This window comes from Humulus lupulus, chromosome 4 (assembly GCF_963169125.1).
Source record: "Humulus lupulus chromosome 4, drHumLupu1.1, whole genome shotgun sequence".
Taxonomy (NCBI): domain Eukaryota; kingdom Viridiplantae; phylum Streptophyta; class Magnoliopsida; order Rosales; family Cannabaceae; genus Humulus; species Humulus lupulus.
In genome coordinates, this window is record NC_084796.1 from 7,021,682 (window position 1) to 7,040,368 (window position 18,687).

General features: G+C 44.4%; 1 protein-coding gene across 3 annotated transcripts; it reads right to left on the bottom strand.

Moving 5' to 3' along the window:
• Positions 1-232: 232 nt before the first annotated feature.
• Positions 233-3,617, bottom strand: LOC133829819 (protein IQ-DOMAIN 11). 3 transcript variants are annotated; one of them, XM_062259625.1, is made up of 6 exons: positions 3,169-3,617; positions 2,783-2,913; positions 2,377-2,697; positions 1,969-2,205; positions 1,106-1,237; positions 233-1,033 (listed from the first exon to the last, which is right to left on the bottom strand). In XM_062259625.1, exons 2-6 carry the CDS (start codon positions 2,861-2,863, stop codon positions 425-427), a joined length of 1,380 nt encoding a protein of 459 aa, XP_062115609.1. In that variant the 5' UTR covers positions 2,864-2,913; positions 3,169-3,617; the 3' UTR covers positions 233-424. The 3 variants fall into 3 exon arrangements, with proteins under 3 accessions (XP_062115609.1, XP_062115607.1, XP_062115608.1); XM_062259623.1 differs by having other exon boundaries at positions 2,377-2,700; positions 3,169-3,607; XM_062259624.1 differs by lacking the exon at positions 3,169-3,617 and having other exon boundaries at positions 2,377-2,700; positions 2,783-3,114.
• Between the last annotated feature and the right edge of the window lie 15,070 nt (positions 3,618-18,687).

The window sequence follows — 18,687 nt, forward strand, 5'->3', positions numbered from 1 at the left end:
GATCACTCAATCAATCATCAAACCACCTCTTCTTAACGGTCCTGGTAGTTGGCATAGCAGCAGAGGTTTAAGGCTCCTAACTAAATAAGAACCCTAAATACTTTTAAAAATAGCAATATTTATATATATTTTAGAAAAATATCACTTTCTTCATATATACCAAACTACAAAATATATTTGCATTGGAAACTCCATAATTTTATTCTCTTCTACTCCTAAAACATTCTTTAAATAATTCATATACCATACTATATAATATTGCTTGTTCAGGCATGTAAGTTATGTTAACATATAAACATTTGAACCCTTGAAAATAATTTGGATTTTCAAATAAAACCCCACAAATTCAATTTACTTCTTCTTTCACTCCTCCAACTCCAACCCCAAAAAAACTAACAATTAACCAACTCACTCATCATCATCATCATCTAGCATTATGCCAATGAGACAAAGAACACTCTGAATCAATACTCAGATCATTCACCATCTTCCTGCTTGATTTCACAGGCCCTCTAACCCCTTTCATGCTTGGAGATCTTTGATGAAAATAGTCACCACCACCAGGCCTTCCAACTGTACTATTACTACTACTTATTGGAACTTCACTAGTGATGGAAGATACAAGTGAGAGCTTGTGCTTGCATGGTGAGCAGCCATCTAAGCTCTCTGGCCTTAGTTTTGGTGAGCTTAAGGACCTTGCTTTGGCTCTAGCCGATTCGGTTGCCGCCATGTATGTTGGAACAATTGGAGAGCCTGCAAATGAGTTCTCATCACCCAATGAGCATTGTTTTCTGTGTAATGATTTTCTTGGTGCAAACATTGGTGGTGACTCCATGAATCCTCCTCCACCTCCTTCTTCACTATTATTGTTCGGGTTTTGAAGGTTTCTCATCCTAAGTTTTCTTGTGTTTGATCCCAAATCTGTGTCCAAATCTTCTAGCTCTTTGCTTTTAGTGAGTTGGGTATCCACCCATTGCTCCAACCAGTACCTCCATCTTCCATTTACTTTGTTTCTATCTGTTTCTGCTGATTTCTGTAACCCCAACTATAGAATTTCAGTAACTTGAACTAAATTTCGTAACCAAAATGATATAAACAAGCTTACCCTATGTGTATGCCAGTATTCTTTGATCCTTTCTCTCTTAAGCATAGCCTCTCTCTTGCTCATAAACAAGGCATCTGCATCTTCCTTTGACAGAAGGCTATCATCCCAACTTTTCTGATTGTAAGAATCCATCTAAAAAAATATGTGTTCACAAAAAATATTACTCAAGTAGGAAAAGTCTTCACTTTGCACAATTTTCTATTTTTAATAATTTATTACAAAATCACATTTCAGAGAGAAATTATAGTAAATGACCCAAAATAATGGCATGAAGAAGCTAATATCTTCATTTTTAAAATTGTAGAGAAATGACTATTTTATATTGCTGATTACCTAAGTTATTATTTTGCACTAAGCCATAAGTGAATATTATGGTTTACCTAAGGCTAAAGAGGATAAGGATAAATGTGGAATTTCGCTATACTCATTTGTTGTATTGGGCCGTTTATTGATTTTTTTTAAAACTGAGATATTTATCTAAATAATAGTTGTTTTGGAGGCTATTTTGCCCGTTGCCCCCATTTCAGATACACTCAATACTCTGTCTTAGAAAATCATTTTGCAGAGAATGTCATTTTTGCAAAGTAATATTAACAAAAAAAAAAGTCTATTCATACACAATATAACGTGTCCCCAAAATGGTGTTTAACAAAATAGTTTTTTTTTTCTTTTTTATACAGTCATTTTGATGAATAATTTTTTTACAAAATGGCATAACACACACGACAAGCTATCTAACACACTCAACACCCTCTTGAATTATCAAAAGTTATAAAAAAAATGTCATTTTTGCAAAATAACATTAAGAAATGTCTATTTCAACAGTTACTAATTAATTAAGATAAATGGAACAAAGTACTTACTCTTAATATTTTGTTCCTTAAACTCTGAAGCTGATCATCACCACCATCATCATAATCATAATCATAAGTAGTAGTACCTTCAGTGGTTTGGAATCTGTTTGCACAAACCTGTGACTGAATATTTATTATGGATTGCAGGCGTTTTAGAGTAGTGACAGCTTGGCGCCGCACTGCTCTGCCTCTAATAATAGCTTGAAGTGTCACTATTCCCTTAAGTGCCCTCAATGCCTTTTTGGCCTGCAAATGTGTTGAAGATAGTGAAAAAAAAACCTTGTTGTACAACAATGTTGGACCACTCACAGAGCGATCTAAGTCAGAGAGTCAATCAGCACTAAAAATGGATTAAGAAAGAGGTAACAGTTTGGGACCATTTTTTTTTAATCAAATTTTTGGATTGAATGAACTTACAAGGTAACCTCTAAAGGCAGTTTGAATCTTAATGGCAGCAAATTCTTGGATTTCCTTCTGAGAAGTATGCCGAGCCCGAGATTCGACACCGGTTTCTTCGAGGATTTCGGTGAACCTAACAGCCTCGGCAGCAGCATGTGCAGCTGCCACTGCGGCCGAGGCAGCATTAGCAGTGGCAATTGCCACAGACAGAGCAGAGTTGCTCTGTTTTTCCTCTGTTTCACTTGGTGTTGATTCCATCACTTGTGCTTGTGGTGGTGCAGCCAATGAGGCTAGTCTTTTGATCCTGAGCCTCCCAAATATCCATTTTCTTCTCTTCTCCTTCTGATACAAAATAAAAATCTGATTTTTTAAAAACATATATATATATAATTAAATGAAGATTGAAGTTGAAAAAAGAGCTAACCTTTTCTTGTTTTGACTGTGAATCTGAAGAAAAAAATCTCTTCACTAGACTGAAACTGAACCAGCTCTTCTTCTTAGCCATTGAAGAAAAAGATGATCTGAGAAGATCTGATATGGGGTTTTGGAGTTATGCTGAAAACATATTGTGTGGTAGGCAGAGTTAGTCATTGGACCACATAACAAGAAAATGAGATAAACCATAACATTTTATTGTGAAAACAAGGAATGAAATCTGATCTACAAAGCCAGATATCAAAAGGGTTTGTAGATCATTCAAAACTGGAAAGAAATAAAGAAAAAAAAACATATGTTCAAAAATGCTAAATTCTATGAAGATACTATTAAATAATCCAGAAAAAGAAAAGGTAGTCTAACTCTAACACTTACCCATCTGCCTTAAATCTTGTGATTCTCTTTGAATCAAATCAAAACCAATAAATAAGAATATAACCACTCCATCATCCAAAAGATAAAGCTAGCTCTTGGGAACTATAGAACCACTTTTAATGATAGTCAGGGAAGTGAGCGTTGAAACTCATGAGAAAATTTAGCCATATAGCGTAGGAGTTAGTCATTCTTTAATAACATAAACTATTTCAACTACATTAGAAGTGAAATGGAAAACATAACATTCTTTTTTCTTTCTTTTGAAAATGCTTTTAAAAAAAAAAATCTAATGACTACACCTTCTTCAAGGTTGATGAAAATTCCCTAGTTGATGCTAATCTAGGTGGTATGTTTGGTTGTCAATCCAATCATTCAGAAATATTTTAGCTTCTTCTATAATGAATTTCTTCTGTTTATTTCATTATGTGGGCCCTCAAAAAAATTAAAGAGGAAATAAATAAAGTATAGCCAACTTTTTTACACATGGAGGAGAGGGAAAAAGCTTTTGAGGCCTTCATGGAGCCTGAAACACCTTCAAATGTCTTCTGTTGAGATGAAATTACTAAATTACCCTTCATTCCTCAATCTATCTCAAAATAGTATGTATAATGTATGTATTGTTGGTGGATTTTTGTTTTTTGTTTGATTATTCAAATTAGTTCACTCTGTTCTTGAGGAAGTGGATGGTCAAGATGGGCTTTTTATGGTGTTATCAAGAGAAAGAAGATGACCTTTGAAATTTGCCATTTCTTTGTTATAGCCATTCATATCATATTATTGATTTTCTTTATAATGGAATGTGTAGAATGTCCTAAAACTATAGAGCTGTAAGAGAAGAAAGAGAAAAGGACTATTATTGAGGACTGTGGGGAAGACTCAATGTGCAATGAGATTGGAAAATGAAAAAAATAAAGCAAAAAAATAAAAAATTATGAGGGAAGAAAACAAAGCATGCCCTTTGGCTTCCTTGGTTTGTAGTAAGAGCGCTTTGTTTACAGCTGTTATAGGGCCCCAAATGTAGGACTAGGACTAGTCACATTGCATTTTTCTTCTCTTTTGGAAAAGAATAAAGAAAAATATCTTTGCTTCTCTCTCTCTCAAAACTACTATTACTAATAATAATAATAATTGGTCAGTTTCCTTTCTTCCTTACATTGTTCCCTAAGAAAATAAACATTTTGACAATATGGGTGTTGTGGTTAGCTATCACTATCTTGTGGGTGTTTTAGTATTAATACTAGGAGGCAAGGTGATTTTTATTAAAGACTATTGTACTATTTTTTTTTATTGCTAAATCTCTTGGCCCAAGTAAGATGATGTTTTCTTAATTAAACATTTATTATATTTAGTTAGTTGGTTTAGATTTTCTGATAATATAAAAATTGCAAGAGTACTTTTGTAAAAAAAAAAAAAATCTCATTTTATATAATAGTCTCATTTTGGTGGTTTGGAATAAAGTTACTTCTTTTCAAAAAAAAAACATGAGATTTTCCTATTACCAATTTATGCATCTTTAAATTGATTTTCTTGTTCTATCATAGCACCGTTGGAATTCACGTTTAACAATTGGGTTTATATCAGCACAAGTCCTTATATTTTCTAAAAAATACTATTTAAGTCCTCCAATTTTATTTTGTATTACTTATATCCCTAAAATTACTAAATATGTATTGTATAGGTATTTATGATCCGATATTTTTTTTGTAATTAACTAGTTCATAAATTGATTTCTACTAGGCATTTTGAAAATTATTTTTCAACAAAAAAAAAACTTATATGATATATGTTTGGAGACTTAAGTGATACAAAATAAAATTTGAGAACCTAATTTAAAAAAATAAAGATAACTTTATTATGTAATCTACTGACCTTAGTCATCATTGTTCCTTATTTATAATCTGAGCAATTTTTTGGGTTGCTCCTTCTTATTGTTCCTAGCCATTGTAACTCAAGTTCTTGTAATTTAGTTAATCAAGCCTTGTGTGGACACCTTAGACTAGGGGATATCTTTTTGAGCTTAAATATGTAATCTACTGACCTTTGTCATTTAATGATATTGGTGCTAGTTTATGAAAAGAAAAAATAGATGCTAGTGTTATAATGGTTAATAACTCTCCTCTTATGTGAAATTACTATGCTACCTACTATAAAAACTATATATAAATTACGAAGTGGACTGCATTTGGTAAAAAAAAATCTAAATATACGGTCACTTAAGTAAATTACAATAATACGGTAAACTTTTCACTCTCAATTTTGTCTCCCTCCCTTCCACGCTGATTTTCGTTGCTTTTTTTTGGTTAATGGAACAAAATTTTCATATACTATAAATAATATAATAATAAAAGTAATAATAATTACTGCTACTACTTTCAATATAAAATACATTAATTTATTTTTATTTAAAATAAATTTATTTATTAATATTAAAATAAATATTTATATTTTTCTAGAGTATTATAATTTATATACATTACAATATATAATTAATTGAAATTAATATTAATAACTATATATTACAATACTAGATACAAGCAACATGCAATATGCATGTTTGCTTAGTTTTATTTATAGAATTTATTAATTATTTTTATTAAATTTATATTAATGTCATATAAATTTTGAAATAAATATCATATTTTAATTAAATAATTTATTTATTTTTGTTTAAGTTTATGTTTGTTCTATTTTTTTAATTTGGGAGTGACAACAAAATATTATATATTATATGTTTAATGTAATATTAAATATTATATGTAATGCCCTGGTTACCCCAAAACAGTTACGGTGAACCAGAAATTTGACTTGCTACCCGAGTCATTTGGTTAAAAACGTGCTTCTAAGTGTTATTAACAGGCTAAGGTGGAAAAACAATAAAAAAGAAATGATATATTTTATTAAATACATAAAACTGTTCATGGGCCCATAAAAATATTTACAAGTTATTTACAACTCAAAATGGTCATTACTGTTTCAAATTTACAAACCCGCCGACCTAAGTGGCAAAAATAGGGTAAACCCCTAGTTCCTCTGAGAACTCCTTGGCCGTGGTGGTCAAGCGGCCGCATATGTACACATCACCACCTAAGCTCTCCACTCAAGGTTGGGTGAGCTTTTCTTTCCCTTTACCTGCACCACATAGCACCCATGAGCCAAGGCCCAGCAAGAAAACACAATATAGCATGATATAATATCAACAATGATCATAATAATCATTCAGGACTTGCAGTCCAAAACAGAGGAGTGACAGTCGCAAAAGTCACTAAGTTGGGTATAGCTCCCTTTAGCCTTGTGACGATAGGGTCACCAGGGCTTAACGGATAAGTGAACCTTTCACTAGCTTAAACAGGATAGGTGCATGATGACTAGTCACCAACATAACCTTCCTCATGACTCTAGAGTCATAACTATGGAACTCTGTTCCCTAGCCATGTGACAAGCAGTCACCTAGGCCTCTGGCCCTGGCTTTGAGTAATTAGTCTTAGACTAGCCAAGCACTTATAAGTTTCATCGACCTTAGGGTCAGTCCAGCATTAATGCCTTAGAGCCATTCAATGCTGATATCGATTAGATCTAATCTTCATCCGACCCTGCGTTCAGGACGCTTATGCCGGTTCTAACTCTTAGGTCAATGTCCCTGACTAGTCAGTGCCATATACAGGTGTACGCCCTGGTTTTACCACGGGCTGGTTAGCAGGTCGAGCCTCGGACTAATCATGGTTAGTCCGTAAATTCCCCCAGTCCGGAGCTCCTGGTTTCGAGGTCGTACCCTCTTAGCTCGAGGGATCCTCAAGGACTCGCCAAGGGCCCCCAAGACTGGAGGAAGGCATCAGAAGGCCTGAAGGCTGAAGGTAGGTTCAGGGAAGCAGCTCGTGGTACGAGCTGGCCATGGATCTCTGACCCTTTGTACAGTCAACACACGCAAGATAAACGTGCATATATCTGACATCACGTGTCTGATATCCCTCTGACTTCTCGGACACGCAGCAGGAACGTGCGCATTCAGACACCCATGCCTGGGTTGGGCCGTGCGGCCCATTATCTCCTTACATACTGATTAGACCACACTTATGTGTCAGGTTTAGGAATTAATCATAAATGTCACAGAGTTGATATGACAAATGGTAAGGTCACGGGATGACCTCCCTACCAACTTCCAGGTGCCTTCTCCTATAAATATGGGAACCCTGGGAGTTGATAGGGGTTGGAAAAAATAGTCTAAAAAGAGCAATATACTTTGTAAACCAAATACCCAGAATATATGAATAATATTGACTAGTGGAGTAGAAGGATTTTAACCTTTGAACCACTTAAAAAACGTGTCTTGAGTCACCTAGTTCATTCCCTAAGATTTCATATCTGTGACGGTTCTACTTTCAGTACTAATCTCTTTCTCTTATTCTCTTAATTACCTGTTGGCGAAGAACCGCGTCAACAGTTTGGTGCTTTCATTGAGAGCTAGTTCGATTAGTACTACCACAAACGTCCAACTATGGTGACCACTCGGTCCAGACATGGCAACGAAATAGAACAGCATGATGGGCAGGAGGCCCACCATGTTGCCATCCCTGATGAGCAAATTCCTGAAGTCCAGCAGAGGCCAGGAAAGCAGCTGGCGGGCCAAGACGACACTGGTAGTTCAGCGCCCCGGCCACCTAATCTGAATCCGTGTTATTATACTGCGGTGGAGATGGAGAATGCTCAGCTGAGGAGCCAGTTAGCAGCAGCTGGTCAGCAAATCCAGGATATTCTGAACCGACTACCCCCTCTCACAACCAACGTTAACGTTGGAGAGAGGCAAGATGAGGCTCCTAAGTCTCGCCGGAGTAATCGGTCCAGACGTAGCCGTTCGGATAGACTTCCTGCAGCCAACTCTACCCCTTCATCACACCACCAGGAGGCAAACTTCAGGGAAATGCCTAGAACCGGACAACAGCAATACAACCGTTCGATTAGGACATCAACCCCTAGCTCTCAACCTTCCTCGAGGGCGCCCAGGAGAGATCGAGGAAATTCCCGAAGAAGATCCGGGGAGGGCCAGAGACGTCAGCCCGTCCCCGAAGACCGTCCTGCGCCTCGTCCAGCTCGCCCAGAGCGAGACCAGCAAGCTGGCAGGGCCGAAAGGCCCCCACCGAATTTGATCCGTCCGAACGGAACTAGGATCGCCTCCCCAGTCAGGCATCCTCCTTCTCCAATCAGATACCCGTCTCCTCAGCCCGTCCGAGACATCCCGGCCTACGGGAGTAGTAGGAGAGACCCGCCGTCGGCTGGGCCTTCCTGGCGCAGCAGGGTGCCAGGGGAAGGATCAGATCGTAACCGCCAAAGACGCACTCCAAGCCTATCCAGCAGGAGCCACTGGACCGGTAGTCGCCGGAGTGATCTCTCGGGAGGAGACCTGCGTCAGCGACTAAGTTCGACACAAAGTCACCAGACTACCCAGGGAGGCGACCTCCGAGATCGCCTCAACTCTCACAGAGACGATCGAACCAGAAATGGTAGCCAGGCCCGTTCAGTGGGAGTCCGATCCGAAGTACATAACGGAGGGAATGTCCCAAATAACCTATCTCAAGATAGGGGGGCAACAACCCACCTAATATGTACAACGGGTCCGGAGCTGTTGAATAGCCCCGGAATAACCCAGGATCTCAGGACAAAACCCTCGAGCGCCTAACTCAGATGGAGGAACTGATGAGAAAGCTCCTATCAGAAAAAGAAAAAGATGAATATGATTCGGGTGACGAAATGGAGCTCTTCGCCCCCAACATAGCAGCGACGGCATACCCGTCTGGCTTTCGTATGCCTCACTTGTCAAAGTTCAACGGGGACGGAGACCCGTCGGACCATTTAGGGATGTTCAACACCCTAATGATGGCCCATAACATCGGCCCGGAGCTGCGTTGCTTGATCTTTCCTTCCACCCTGGCTGGACCTGCCAGGCAGTGGTTCAAGCAGAGTAAAAGGCAGTCAATCAGCTCCTGGAAGACCTTTTCTGCTGACTTCAAAAGGGCATTCCGCGCCTCCCAGGCCGCCCGAGTCCAGACCGACTCCCTAGCTAACATGAGACAACAGCCCGGTGAGACGCTAAAAGCCTACTTGAGCAGATTCGCGAATGTCGCTGCTCGAGCCAGAGACGCTGACGATAGCTCCAAGCTCATGGCCATGAGGACCGGAATCCTGGTCGGTGGAGACCTGCGGAAAGATATTCAAAGGAGGGGAGTCAGCTCGGTTAGCAAATTCCTTAACAGAGCCCAAGAGTGGATAAACTTAGAAGAAGCTGAAGCTTCCGCCGCGGGGACCAGCCAGATTCCCGAGAAGCCCGCTGGAACGGGGACAGAGATCGTAGTGGCGATTCCCGACGTCGCGCAGAACAACCAGCCCGGTGGTGGCAAAAGAAAGGGGAATGGTGAAAACAGCCATCACGGTCAAAAGAAGAACAAGTCTGTGGATAAATTCAAGCCCGTGTTCACAACATATACCGAGCTCACCCAGTCCAGGGAAAATATTTTCCTGGCCAACGCTGCTCGGGTCCCTTGGAAAAGGCCGGAGCCATTAAAGCACCACAAGGGAAAGAGAGATACTTCAAAATTATGCCATTTCCATAACGACGTCGGCCACAATACCGACGACTGCAGGCATCTCAAAGATGAAATCGAAACTCTCATCCGAGCAGGCCCATTGGCGCAATACTCGCGAAACAGGGTCCCAGCAAGTCGACCCGTTCCAGAGGTCCCAGCCAGCCAGCCCAGGCCTCGAATAGATCAGGACGTCCTTCCCCCCGCGGTCGAGGGAGAGATATCCACCATCTTTGGAGGACCGCATATGGCTAGCACGAGTAGAGGCGCCCAGAAGAGATATGTGAATGAATTAAAGGCTCACAACGGAGCGGAGTTCAAGCCGGAGCAACGTCAGTCAAAACAGCAACGGTTAGAGAAACATCCGATAACTTTCACGGAGGAAGACGCAGGCCATGTCCAATTCCCTCATAACGATCCCTTGGTCGTAGCATTCCAGCTCGCCAACCGGAAAGTAAGGAGAGTGTTGGTGGACAATGGGAGCTCGGTGAACCTCCTATTCCGATCCACCTTAGAGAAGATGGGTCTGACCGTCGCCGAGCTAAAGGCAACCTCGATGATGCTATATGGCTTTTCGGGAGAAGGATCAGCAACAATAGGGACGATCGAGCTGGTGATCACCCTAGGAGAAGAATCTCAGACAGTATCCAAACTACTCGAGTTCGTGGTCATTGACTGCTCCGCTGCCTACAATGCCATTTTGGGCCGACCTACGCTCATAGCTTTCGAGGCTATCACTTCCATCCGACACCTCGCCATGAAGTTCCCTACTTCAACAGGAGTCTGTACTATCAATGGTGACCAGCTCGCTTCCAGGGAATGCTACAGCATTTCCATGAAGGGAAAATCTAAACCCGGGCAGCTGACAATGGCCATTCAGGGCGAAGAGGAATCTCAAGGACCCAAGGCGGCTCCTGAGATTGAAAAACCTCAGATTTTCGCAGAGGAAAAGCTCGCCTTAAGTGAGGACATTGACCCCCGTGTAGGCGAGGACAGATCCGAGCTCCAGGCTATTGAAGAGCTCGAGGAGGTGAACATTGATAGACAAAACCCATCACGGACGGTTAAGCTTGGGAAGAACCTCTGTGACCAAAGAAAAGCGGAGCTGACTACGTTTCTGCAGAAAAACCTGGACGTGTTCGCCTGGTCGCACGAGGACATGATAGGGATCAGCCCGAGTGTCATCATGCACACACTCCACCTGGATAAAAGTGTTCCTGTCAAATCCCAAAAGCAGAGGCGTTTAGGAACGACCCGAGCCGAAGCCCTTGAAGAAGAAGTGGCCCGGCTCAAAAAGTGTGGCTTTATCCGTGAAGCCAAATTTCCAATTTGGGTCGCTAATCCCGTGCTGGTTCCAAAGCCCAACGGGAAGTGGCGGACCTGTATTGACTTCTCCGACCTGAATAAAGCCTGCCCCAAGGATTGCTTTCCATTGCCAAGGATCGATCAGCTGGTGGATGCCACGACGGGGCACGAGCTCATGTCCTTCATGGACGCGTACTCAGGCTACAATCAGATCGCGATGAATCCGGCAGACCAGGAACATACCAGCTTCATGACCCCGACCAATGTCTATTGTTATAAGGTCATGCCATTTGGCCTGAAGAATGCCGGAGCTACCTACCAGAGGCTAGTAAACAGAATGTTCAAGGACCAGATCGGAAAAAACATGGAAGTGTACGTCGATGACATGCTGGTCAAGTCAAAGACTGCCGACAACCACGTTTCCGACCTGGAAGAGTGTTTTAACATACTGCGAGAGTATGGCATGAGGCTAAATCCTCAGAAGTGCACTTTCGGTGTCGCATCGGGGAAATTCCTAGGTTTCATAGTCAATACCCGAGGAATCGAGGCAAACCCCGACAAGATCAGGTCACTGCTCGAGCTTCCTTCCCCTAGGTCGCGAAAAAATGTCCAAGGCCTCACAGGAAGGGTGGCAGCGCTCAACCGGTTCATTTCCAAATCAACTGACAAGTGTTTGCCCTTCTACAACCTGCTCCGGGGAAACAAGAAGTTTGAGTGGACAGTAGAATGCGAAAGCGCATTCCTCGACCTGAAGGCGCATCTGGCTGAACCGCCTGTGCTATCCAAGCCCAAGGCGGGAGAACCTCTTTTCCTCTACGTGGCCATCACTAAGGATGCAGCTAGCGCCGTGCTAGTACGAGAAGAGGACCAAGTTCAAAAGCCAATCTACTACATCAGCAAGAGACTCCTCGGAGCAGAATCAAGATACCCAATGATGGAAAAATTGGCGTTCTCCCTAATCACGGGCTCGCGAAAGCTCAGGCCGTACTTCCAGTCCCACTCTGTACACGTCATGACCGATCAGCCTTTAAGGCAGGTTTTGCAAAAGCCTGAAGCATCGGGACGTTTGTTAAAGTGGGCGGTCGAACTCAGTCAGTTCGAGATTTTCTATACTCCACGAACTGCCATAAAAATTCAGGCCTTGGCTGACTTCGTGGCGGAGTGCACGGGATTCCAGGAGAATCCATCAGAAGGCTTGCCTCAAGTCGCCTCCCCACCTTCGTCGTGGAAGATCTTCATTGATGGTTCATCTAACGAGAACGGCTCCGGGGCCGGAATCATCCTGATATCCCCCGAGGGACATAGATTCCACTCGGCGCTAAGGTTCGGGTTCAGGGCGTCTAACAACGAGGCAGAGTACGAGGCTTTGTTGGTTGGGCTGAGGGTAGCTAGTGAGCTAAAGGCGAGCTCCGTCCAGTGCTTCAGTGACTCCCAGCTCGTGGTGAACCAGGTTCTGGGAGAATATCAGGCGCGGGGACCCAAGATGGCCGCCTATTTGGCAAAAGTAAAAGACGAGCTGTCTGCATTTGGGCGAGGGTCGATCGAACAGATACCTCGGGAGCAGAACGCCAACGCAGATGCTCTCGTCAAACTCGCCACCTCGGGAGAGACAGAAACCCTGGGGTTGGTGCCAATAGAATTCTTGGAAAAACCGAGCATAGAAGGAGATCGGGCAGAGATCGAAATGATTGATATTAGGCCGACCTGGATGACTCCCATTCTTCAGTATCTCGTCGAGGGCAGGTTACCCGAAGAACGTAACGACGCACGGCGAGTCCTTTATTAAGCTCCTAGATATACGCTAGTCGAGGGAGTGTTATACCGACGTGGGCACTCCCTACATCTCCTCCGTTGCGTTCTTCCAAGTGAAGCGAAGGCCATCCTGCAGGAAGTTCATGAAGGATTCTGCGGAGACCACACTGGGGGGCAAAGCCTGGCCTTAAAGGTTCTCAGGCAAGGTTATTATTGGCCGACTCTGTCCAAAGACTCAATCTCGTATGTGAAAAGGTGCAACAAGTGTCAGCGATTCGCTGTGGTTGCCCGAGCTCCTCCGGTCGAGCTAAAAATGATCTCGGCTCCTTGGCCATTTTCCGTTTGGGGAATAGATCTAGTAGGCGCCCTGCCCACCGGAAAGGGCGGGGTCCGTTACGCCGTGGTAGCCATTGACTACTTCACCAAGTGGGCCGAAGCAGAGCCGTTGGCGACAATAACATCGAAGAAGGTACTCGACTTTGTGGTGAAAAGCATCATCTGTCGATTTGGCCTACCTAAGAAGATCGTCTTCGACAACGGCACTCAATTTGACAGCGATCTGTTCACCGAATTTTGTGAAAGGCACGGAATTGTGAAAAGCTTCTCGTCCGTGGCCTATCCCCAGGCGAACGGCCAGGTTGAGGCTGTGAACAAAACTCTAAAGGCAAGCCTCAAGAAGAGGCTAGATGAGGCAAAGGGGGTCTGGCCAGAACAGCTCCCCCAGGTCCTGAGGGCATATCGGACCTCACATCGGACTCCCACGGGTCACACTCCTTTCTCCCTAACCTTTGGGAGTGAAGCAGTCCTCCTCGTGGAGGTTAAAGTTCTGTCGCATAGAGTCTAGTCCTACGACCAAGATCGGAACCACGAACTCCTATGCCATTCCCTAGACCTAGTTGATGAAAGGAGGGAGGATTCGCAACTCCAGCTCGCCTATTATCAGCAAAAGATCACTCGCTACTTCAACACTAAGGTCAAAAAATGTGCCTTTAGCGTTGGCGATTTGGTCCTAAGGAGAGTTTTCCTGGCCGGAAAAGATCCCAAAGATGGGGTTTTGGGACCAAACTGGGAAGGACCATACCAGGTCATCGAAGTCATCAAGGAAGGAACTTATAAGTTAGCTCGACTTGATGGAGGGGCGATCCCGCGGACTTGGAATGCCATCCACTTAAAGAAATACTATCAATGATCCACTTGTAAGGCCTGGAAGGCCACTTTCTATGTATAAATAAAAATCAAATGTTTCTTTTTATTTGTAGTGTGATTTTAAAGTAACCACGAAAGGCCCTTTCCCAGTTACTTGGAGGGCATATGGTGCGTGGATATAACCAGGTCTCCTTAACGACTTAGATGTTGACTCTTATCCATGGATAAGGGTTAACGCGAACTAAATCCTATCCTGGATTTAACCGGGTCATAAAACTTAGAAGTTAACTTAAATTTATTGATCGTGGTTCTTCTTAAAGAACTCGGGATATGGATAAAAGTTAACACGAACTAAGTTTTCAAAATAAGTTCCTGGTTTTAACCGGGTCATATAAAACTTAGAAGTTAACTTAAATTTATTGATTGTGGTTCTTCTTAAAGAGCTCGGGATATGGATAAAAGTTAACACGAACTAAGTTTTCAAAATAAGTTCCTGGTTTTAACCGGGTCATATAAAACTTAGAAGTTAACTTAAATTTATTGATCGTGGTTCTTCTTAAAGAGCTCGGGATATGGATAAAAGTTAACACGAACTAAGTTTTCAAAATAAGTTCCTGGTTTTAACCGGGTCATATAAAACTTAGAAGTTAACTTAAATTTATTGATCGTGGTTCTTCTTAAAGAGCTCGGGATATGGATAAAAGTTAACACGAACTAAGTTTTCAAAATAAGTTCCTGGTTTTAATCGGGTCATATAAAACTTAGAAGTTAACTTAAATTTATGGATCGTGGTTCTTCTTAAAGAGCTCGGGATATGGATAAAAGTTAACACGAACTAAGTTTTCAAAATAAGTTCCTGGTTTTAACCGGGTCATAAAACTTGGAAGTTAACTTAAGTTTATTGGTCGTGGCTCTTTCTTAAAGAGCTCGGGATATAAATAACGGTTAGCATGAACTAAGCTTATATATAAAAATATATATATATAAGTTAAGATTGCCAAGTAAATCGTCTCGAGGTGAAAATACCTCATGAAAAGGTTACAAAGACAAAATAAATTAATTAAAAATGCATAAGGAGAAGTGCCCTAAGCCCCATCAGCTGGCCCTTTGGAGGTCGCGATCTCGTCCTGATCCGCCGCGCCAGAGGCTTCCCCAGTCTCTGAGGGCGGTACCTCTTTGTTTAGGCGGGCTTGGAGCTTCGGCAGCAAAAAAGCCCAGAGGTCCGGCGGCATAAAAGAGAAGTCAGCATCCGGGTTATGGGCCCAGTAGTGATAGAACAGGTCCTGCATGGACTGCTCTGAGATGGCCCGCTCGGCTTCCAAGGCGGCCTCCAGAGCGGCCTGGGCCTCAGTCTTCGCTGCCTCGAGGTCTGTTCGCGAAGTGGCAAGGGAGGTTTCAAGTTCCCGGTTCTTTGAGCGGATCCTCTCTAGCTCGGCCTCCGAAGCCGCCAGCGCATCTTTCGCCGCCTGAGCTTCCTGAAGGGCGGTCTGGCGCTCAGCCTCCATCTCCGCGAGCTGAGCCTTAGTCCTGGCGATACCTCGATGTGCGGTAGCAATGCCCTGCAAGAAAGGAAGGATAAGTTGGCTAAGTGGAAAAACGAGGCATTGTGCAAGTGTTAAAGCTTTAAAAGAATGGGGCAGATTACCGTTAGGGTCATGTCCATCGAAGACTCTATGACTCGGGCCGGGCTCGTTTTTTCGATAGCCCGGAGCTCCCTCTCTTTGAGCTTATAGAAATGGCTGACGGCATAGCTTGCCGACTCGTACACCGTCCCCCGGAATGCTTCTGGGATCTTTTCCAGATCCTGGGGGTCGACCGAGATGCGTACGCCCGGGGCTGTCACAGCCGGAGTCCCGACCTCCAGTACCACGTCCTGGGTGGCTGATGGAGATCGCTGGGGCGGCGGGGGCATGTGTCCTGCTCCGGCAGCAGGAAGGATTGCCCCCTCGACCTGGGATGGCGGGGTTTTTTCCTTCTCCTTAGTCGGGGATTTGGTGGAGGCCCCGGCCGCGCTCTTGGACTTTCGGAGCCTTTTCAACCTTGGCCCTGCTGGGGGATTCCCGCCGAAGACTACACCCCGCAGATTACCCCCGGGCTGAGACATCTCTTCTGCCAAAAACAAAAACATGGTTATTGCAAGTTAGCAATCATGCAGAGGTTAAAAGCAAAAAGTATACGAATATTAAGGGAGCCCTACCCCCCGAGCTGGAAGAGCCTAGGACAATTATCTCACGAACTGGCGCAGGTTCTAGGTCCAGTTCTGACTCGGGGCTGGACTCTTCTACATACTGTCTAAGCCCCGGAGCATAGACACCCCTCTAAAGTGATGGCCATGTGCGTAAGTTGGTCCCATACTCCTCAAAAAGGATCGACCTAAAAGCTAGGGTGTTATCTACTACTACGGTTCCCCTAGGCCGGCTCTCTTGGTGATCCAGCACGAGCCGGTCAACACAATGGAGCAGGAGTGTATTCAGGTCCGGGTCTCTCCCGTGACGATGAACGATTTGCCTAGGATTGAACCTAACCAGTCGGGGGTCTGCAGTGGCCCTATCTACATTCTTAAACAAACAAGGGTTACCTTGGCCGGAAGGACCCGCGGCTGCCTCGGTTTGGATCCTCTCCTCGTCCATCCCCTGGGTGACCTCCAAGGTCCTCTTTCTATTCCTCACGAGCGGAACTTCAGCCACCTCGTCCTCCTCGTCTTCCTCTGCCGCGACCTCCTCCACGGTGATAGGCCTGTTGTCGCGGGCTGGGGGCGGCCCCCGAGGCCTCTTCAGGTTTAGAGTCTGGTTTGGAAAGATCAATTTGCAGAACACCATCGTCTCGTCCGTCACGAGCACGCGGTAGTCCTTTTCGCTGGGGGGCAGGCCCGCCAATGTGTCATACTGACCACCGAGGGTCGCAGACTTTTCGGTCCTTGCGTAGATGGCTGCAAGATTGGCTGGAGTCAGGATGGAATACGGGAGGAGCTAAAATAAAAAAAAACACTTAAAAGGCAAGCTAAGGTCAGGGATCACTTACGAGGGCGATTAAAATAATGGTGCTCGCAATTCCGGAACCCAGTTGACATGAAGAACTGGTCCTTGAAGTCATTTGGATGGCTTGGAAGCTCGATGACCGTCGCCGTATTAAGGAAACGGGTCAAGTAGTAGAACCCGTCACCTCGCCCCCGCTGGTCCGGGCTGGCTTTGAGGCAGAAGAAATATAGAATATCCGCAGGAGTGGGGACCTCCCACTCCTGCTTCTTGAATAAATACCTCAACCCCGCCAGCAGACGGTAGGAGTTGGGGGGGAGCTGAAATGGGGCCAACCCCACATAATTCAGGAAATCAGCGAAGTACTGATCCAAGGGAAGGAAGGCCCCTGCCTTGAAGTGTTCACCGCTCCAGGCCACGAACGATTCGTCGAGCGGCGTGCAGCTCCACTTGCCCTCCGCAGCAGGTCGGGCAATCACGGAGGCTTTCCCCAGTGGAATGTTATGGGTGAGGAAGAGTTTGTTGATCTTCGCCTGGTCGGTTATCTTCGAGATGATTCTCTCCGCCTCAAAGAAGGCGTCGGGGGCCACCTCGACCTGCTTCTCCACGGCCGGCCCGAAGTGGGGGATCGGCGAGCTTGACATCACCGCCTTTCCTTTCTCTTGCCGGGAGACCGAGCTTCCCACGTTCTTCTGAGGTAGATTCCTTTTTGGAGCCATCTGGTCGCCTATCGAACAAAAGAAAACACTTTAGAAAAGGCGACCCAAGCAGAAGGACGAAGCAATTATTATTTACACGAGCTGAGGTAAGCCCAGCCTGTGGAGAGTGGAACCACGCGGTTCAATGAACACGCGCCTATGCTCCCAACAGATCCCAGATTACTCGGAATTCGTGTGTCAGGGGGTTCAGAGTAAAAATTTTCCTTGGGGGGGAAGTTTCAACAGGTAGAACGTTGCAAAACCGCTTTTGAGGCATATCCCCTAAGCAACTCGGTTTTGCACCCAAAATTCCTAAAGATCTTAACCAAAAATTGTTCCTGAAGAAGCATCTTGAAACCCATACTCTAAGGCGATTTCCTACAACAAGTGTGCCCTGGCCTAAAAGGGGCTGTCACCCTCCTACCCGCGCAACCCAGAAAACCCTTGCATGCGGCTACAGTAAAATTTTTTACCTAAGCTACAGTGGCATGTTTTCAAAATGAACAGGGTCAGAAAACTTACAGTATATGGCTGGATGGTAAACGAGAGTGTTGCGTTGGTAGGAGCCTCGTCGGTGCAGTAGCTTCCAAAGCTTTGAAGAAACTCGTGCGCCTAAGCTTCTTGAACAAGGAAAATGGTGGCAGTAGAGTCGAGGGTTTCGTTCTTCTGAAAGTCAGAGAAGGAAGAAGGAAAGAGATTTGGGAAATTTTTGAATAAAGGGATGGCCCGTGCGTAGGGTGGCCACCCCCTTTTTATATAAGGAAAGGATCACGTGAAGAAGGCTCTTGGATGGCCCTAGTGAGGGATCCGAGGCCTTCCACTCGAAATATGAAACGACGGCTGGGCAATAGGCTAGGCCATTAAATGCGGTTCTCGTAAAACGTACCGTCACCACCCACGACGTTCCACGTATCAGACGCCTGCACAAAGAATGGAAGGTGAAGGGTTGTGGGGAAGTCTAAAAGCCCCTACTGTGGTCTTCTATATATGGCGTCGTATACCACGAGCAGGAGCTTGGGGGGCAGATGTACGCCCTGGTTTTACCACGGGCTGGTTAGCAGGTCGAGCCTC

Excerpts from the sequence above, each read along its gene's own strand:
- LOC133829819 (XM_062259623.1), bottom strand. The coding sequence starts at position 2,863 with ATGGCTAAGAAGAAGAGCTGGTTCAGTTTCAGTCTAGTGAAGAGATTT. Across the intron at positions 2,701-2,782 it reads CACAGTCAAAACAAGAAAAG|AAGGAGAAGAGAAGAAAATG; the intron begins GTTAGCTCTTTT and ends ATTTTGTATCAG. Across the intron at positions 2,206-2,376 it reads CTGCCTTTAGAGGTTACCTT|GCCAAAAAGGCATTGAGGGC; the intron begins GTAAGTTCATTC and ends ACACATTTGCAG.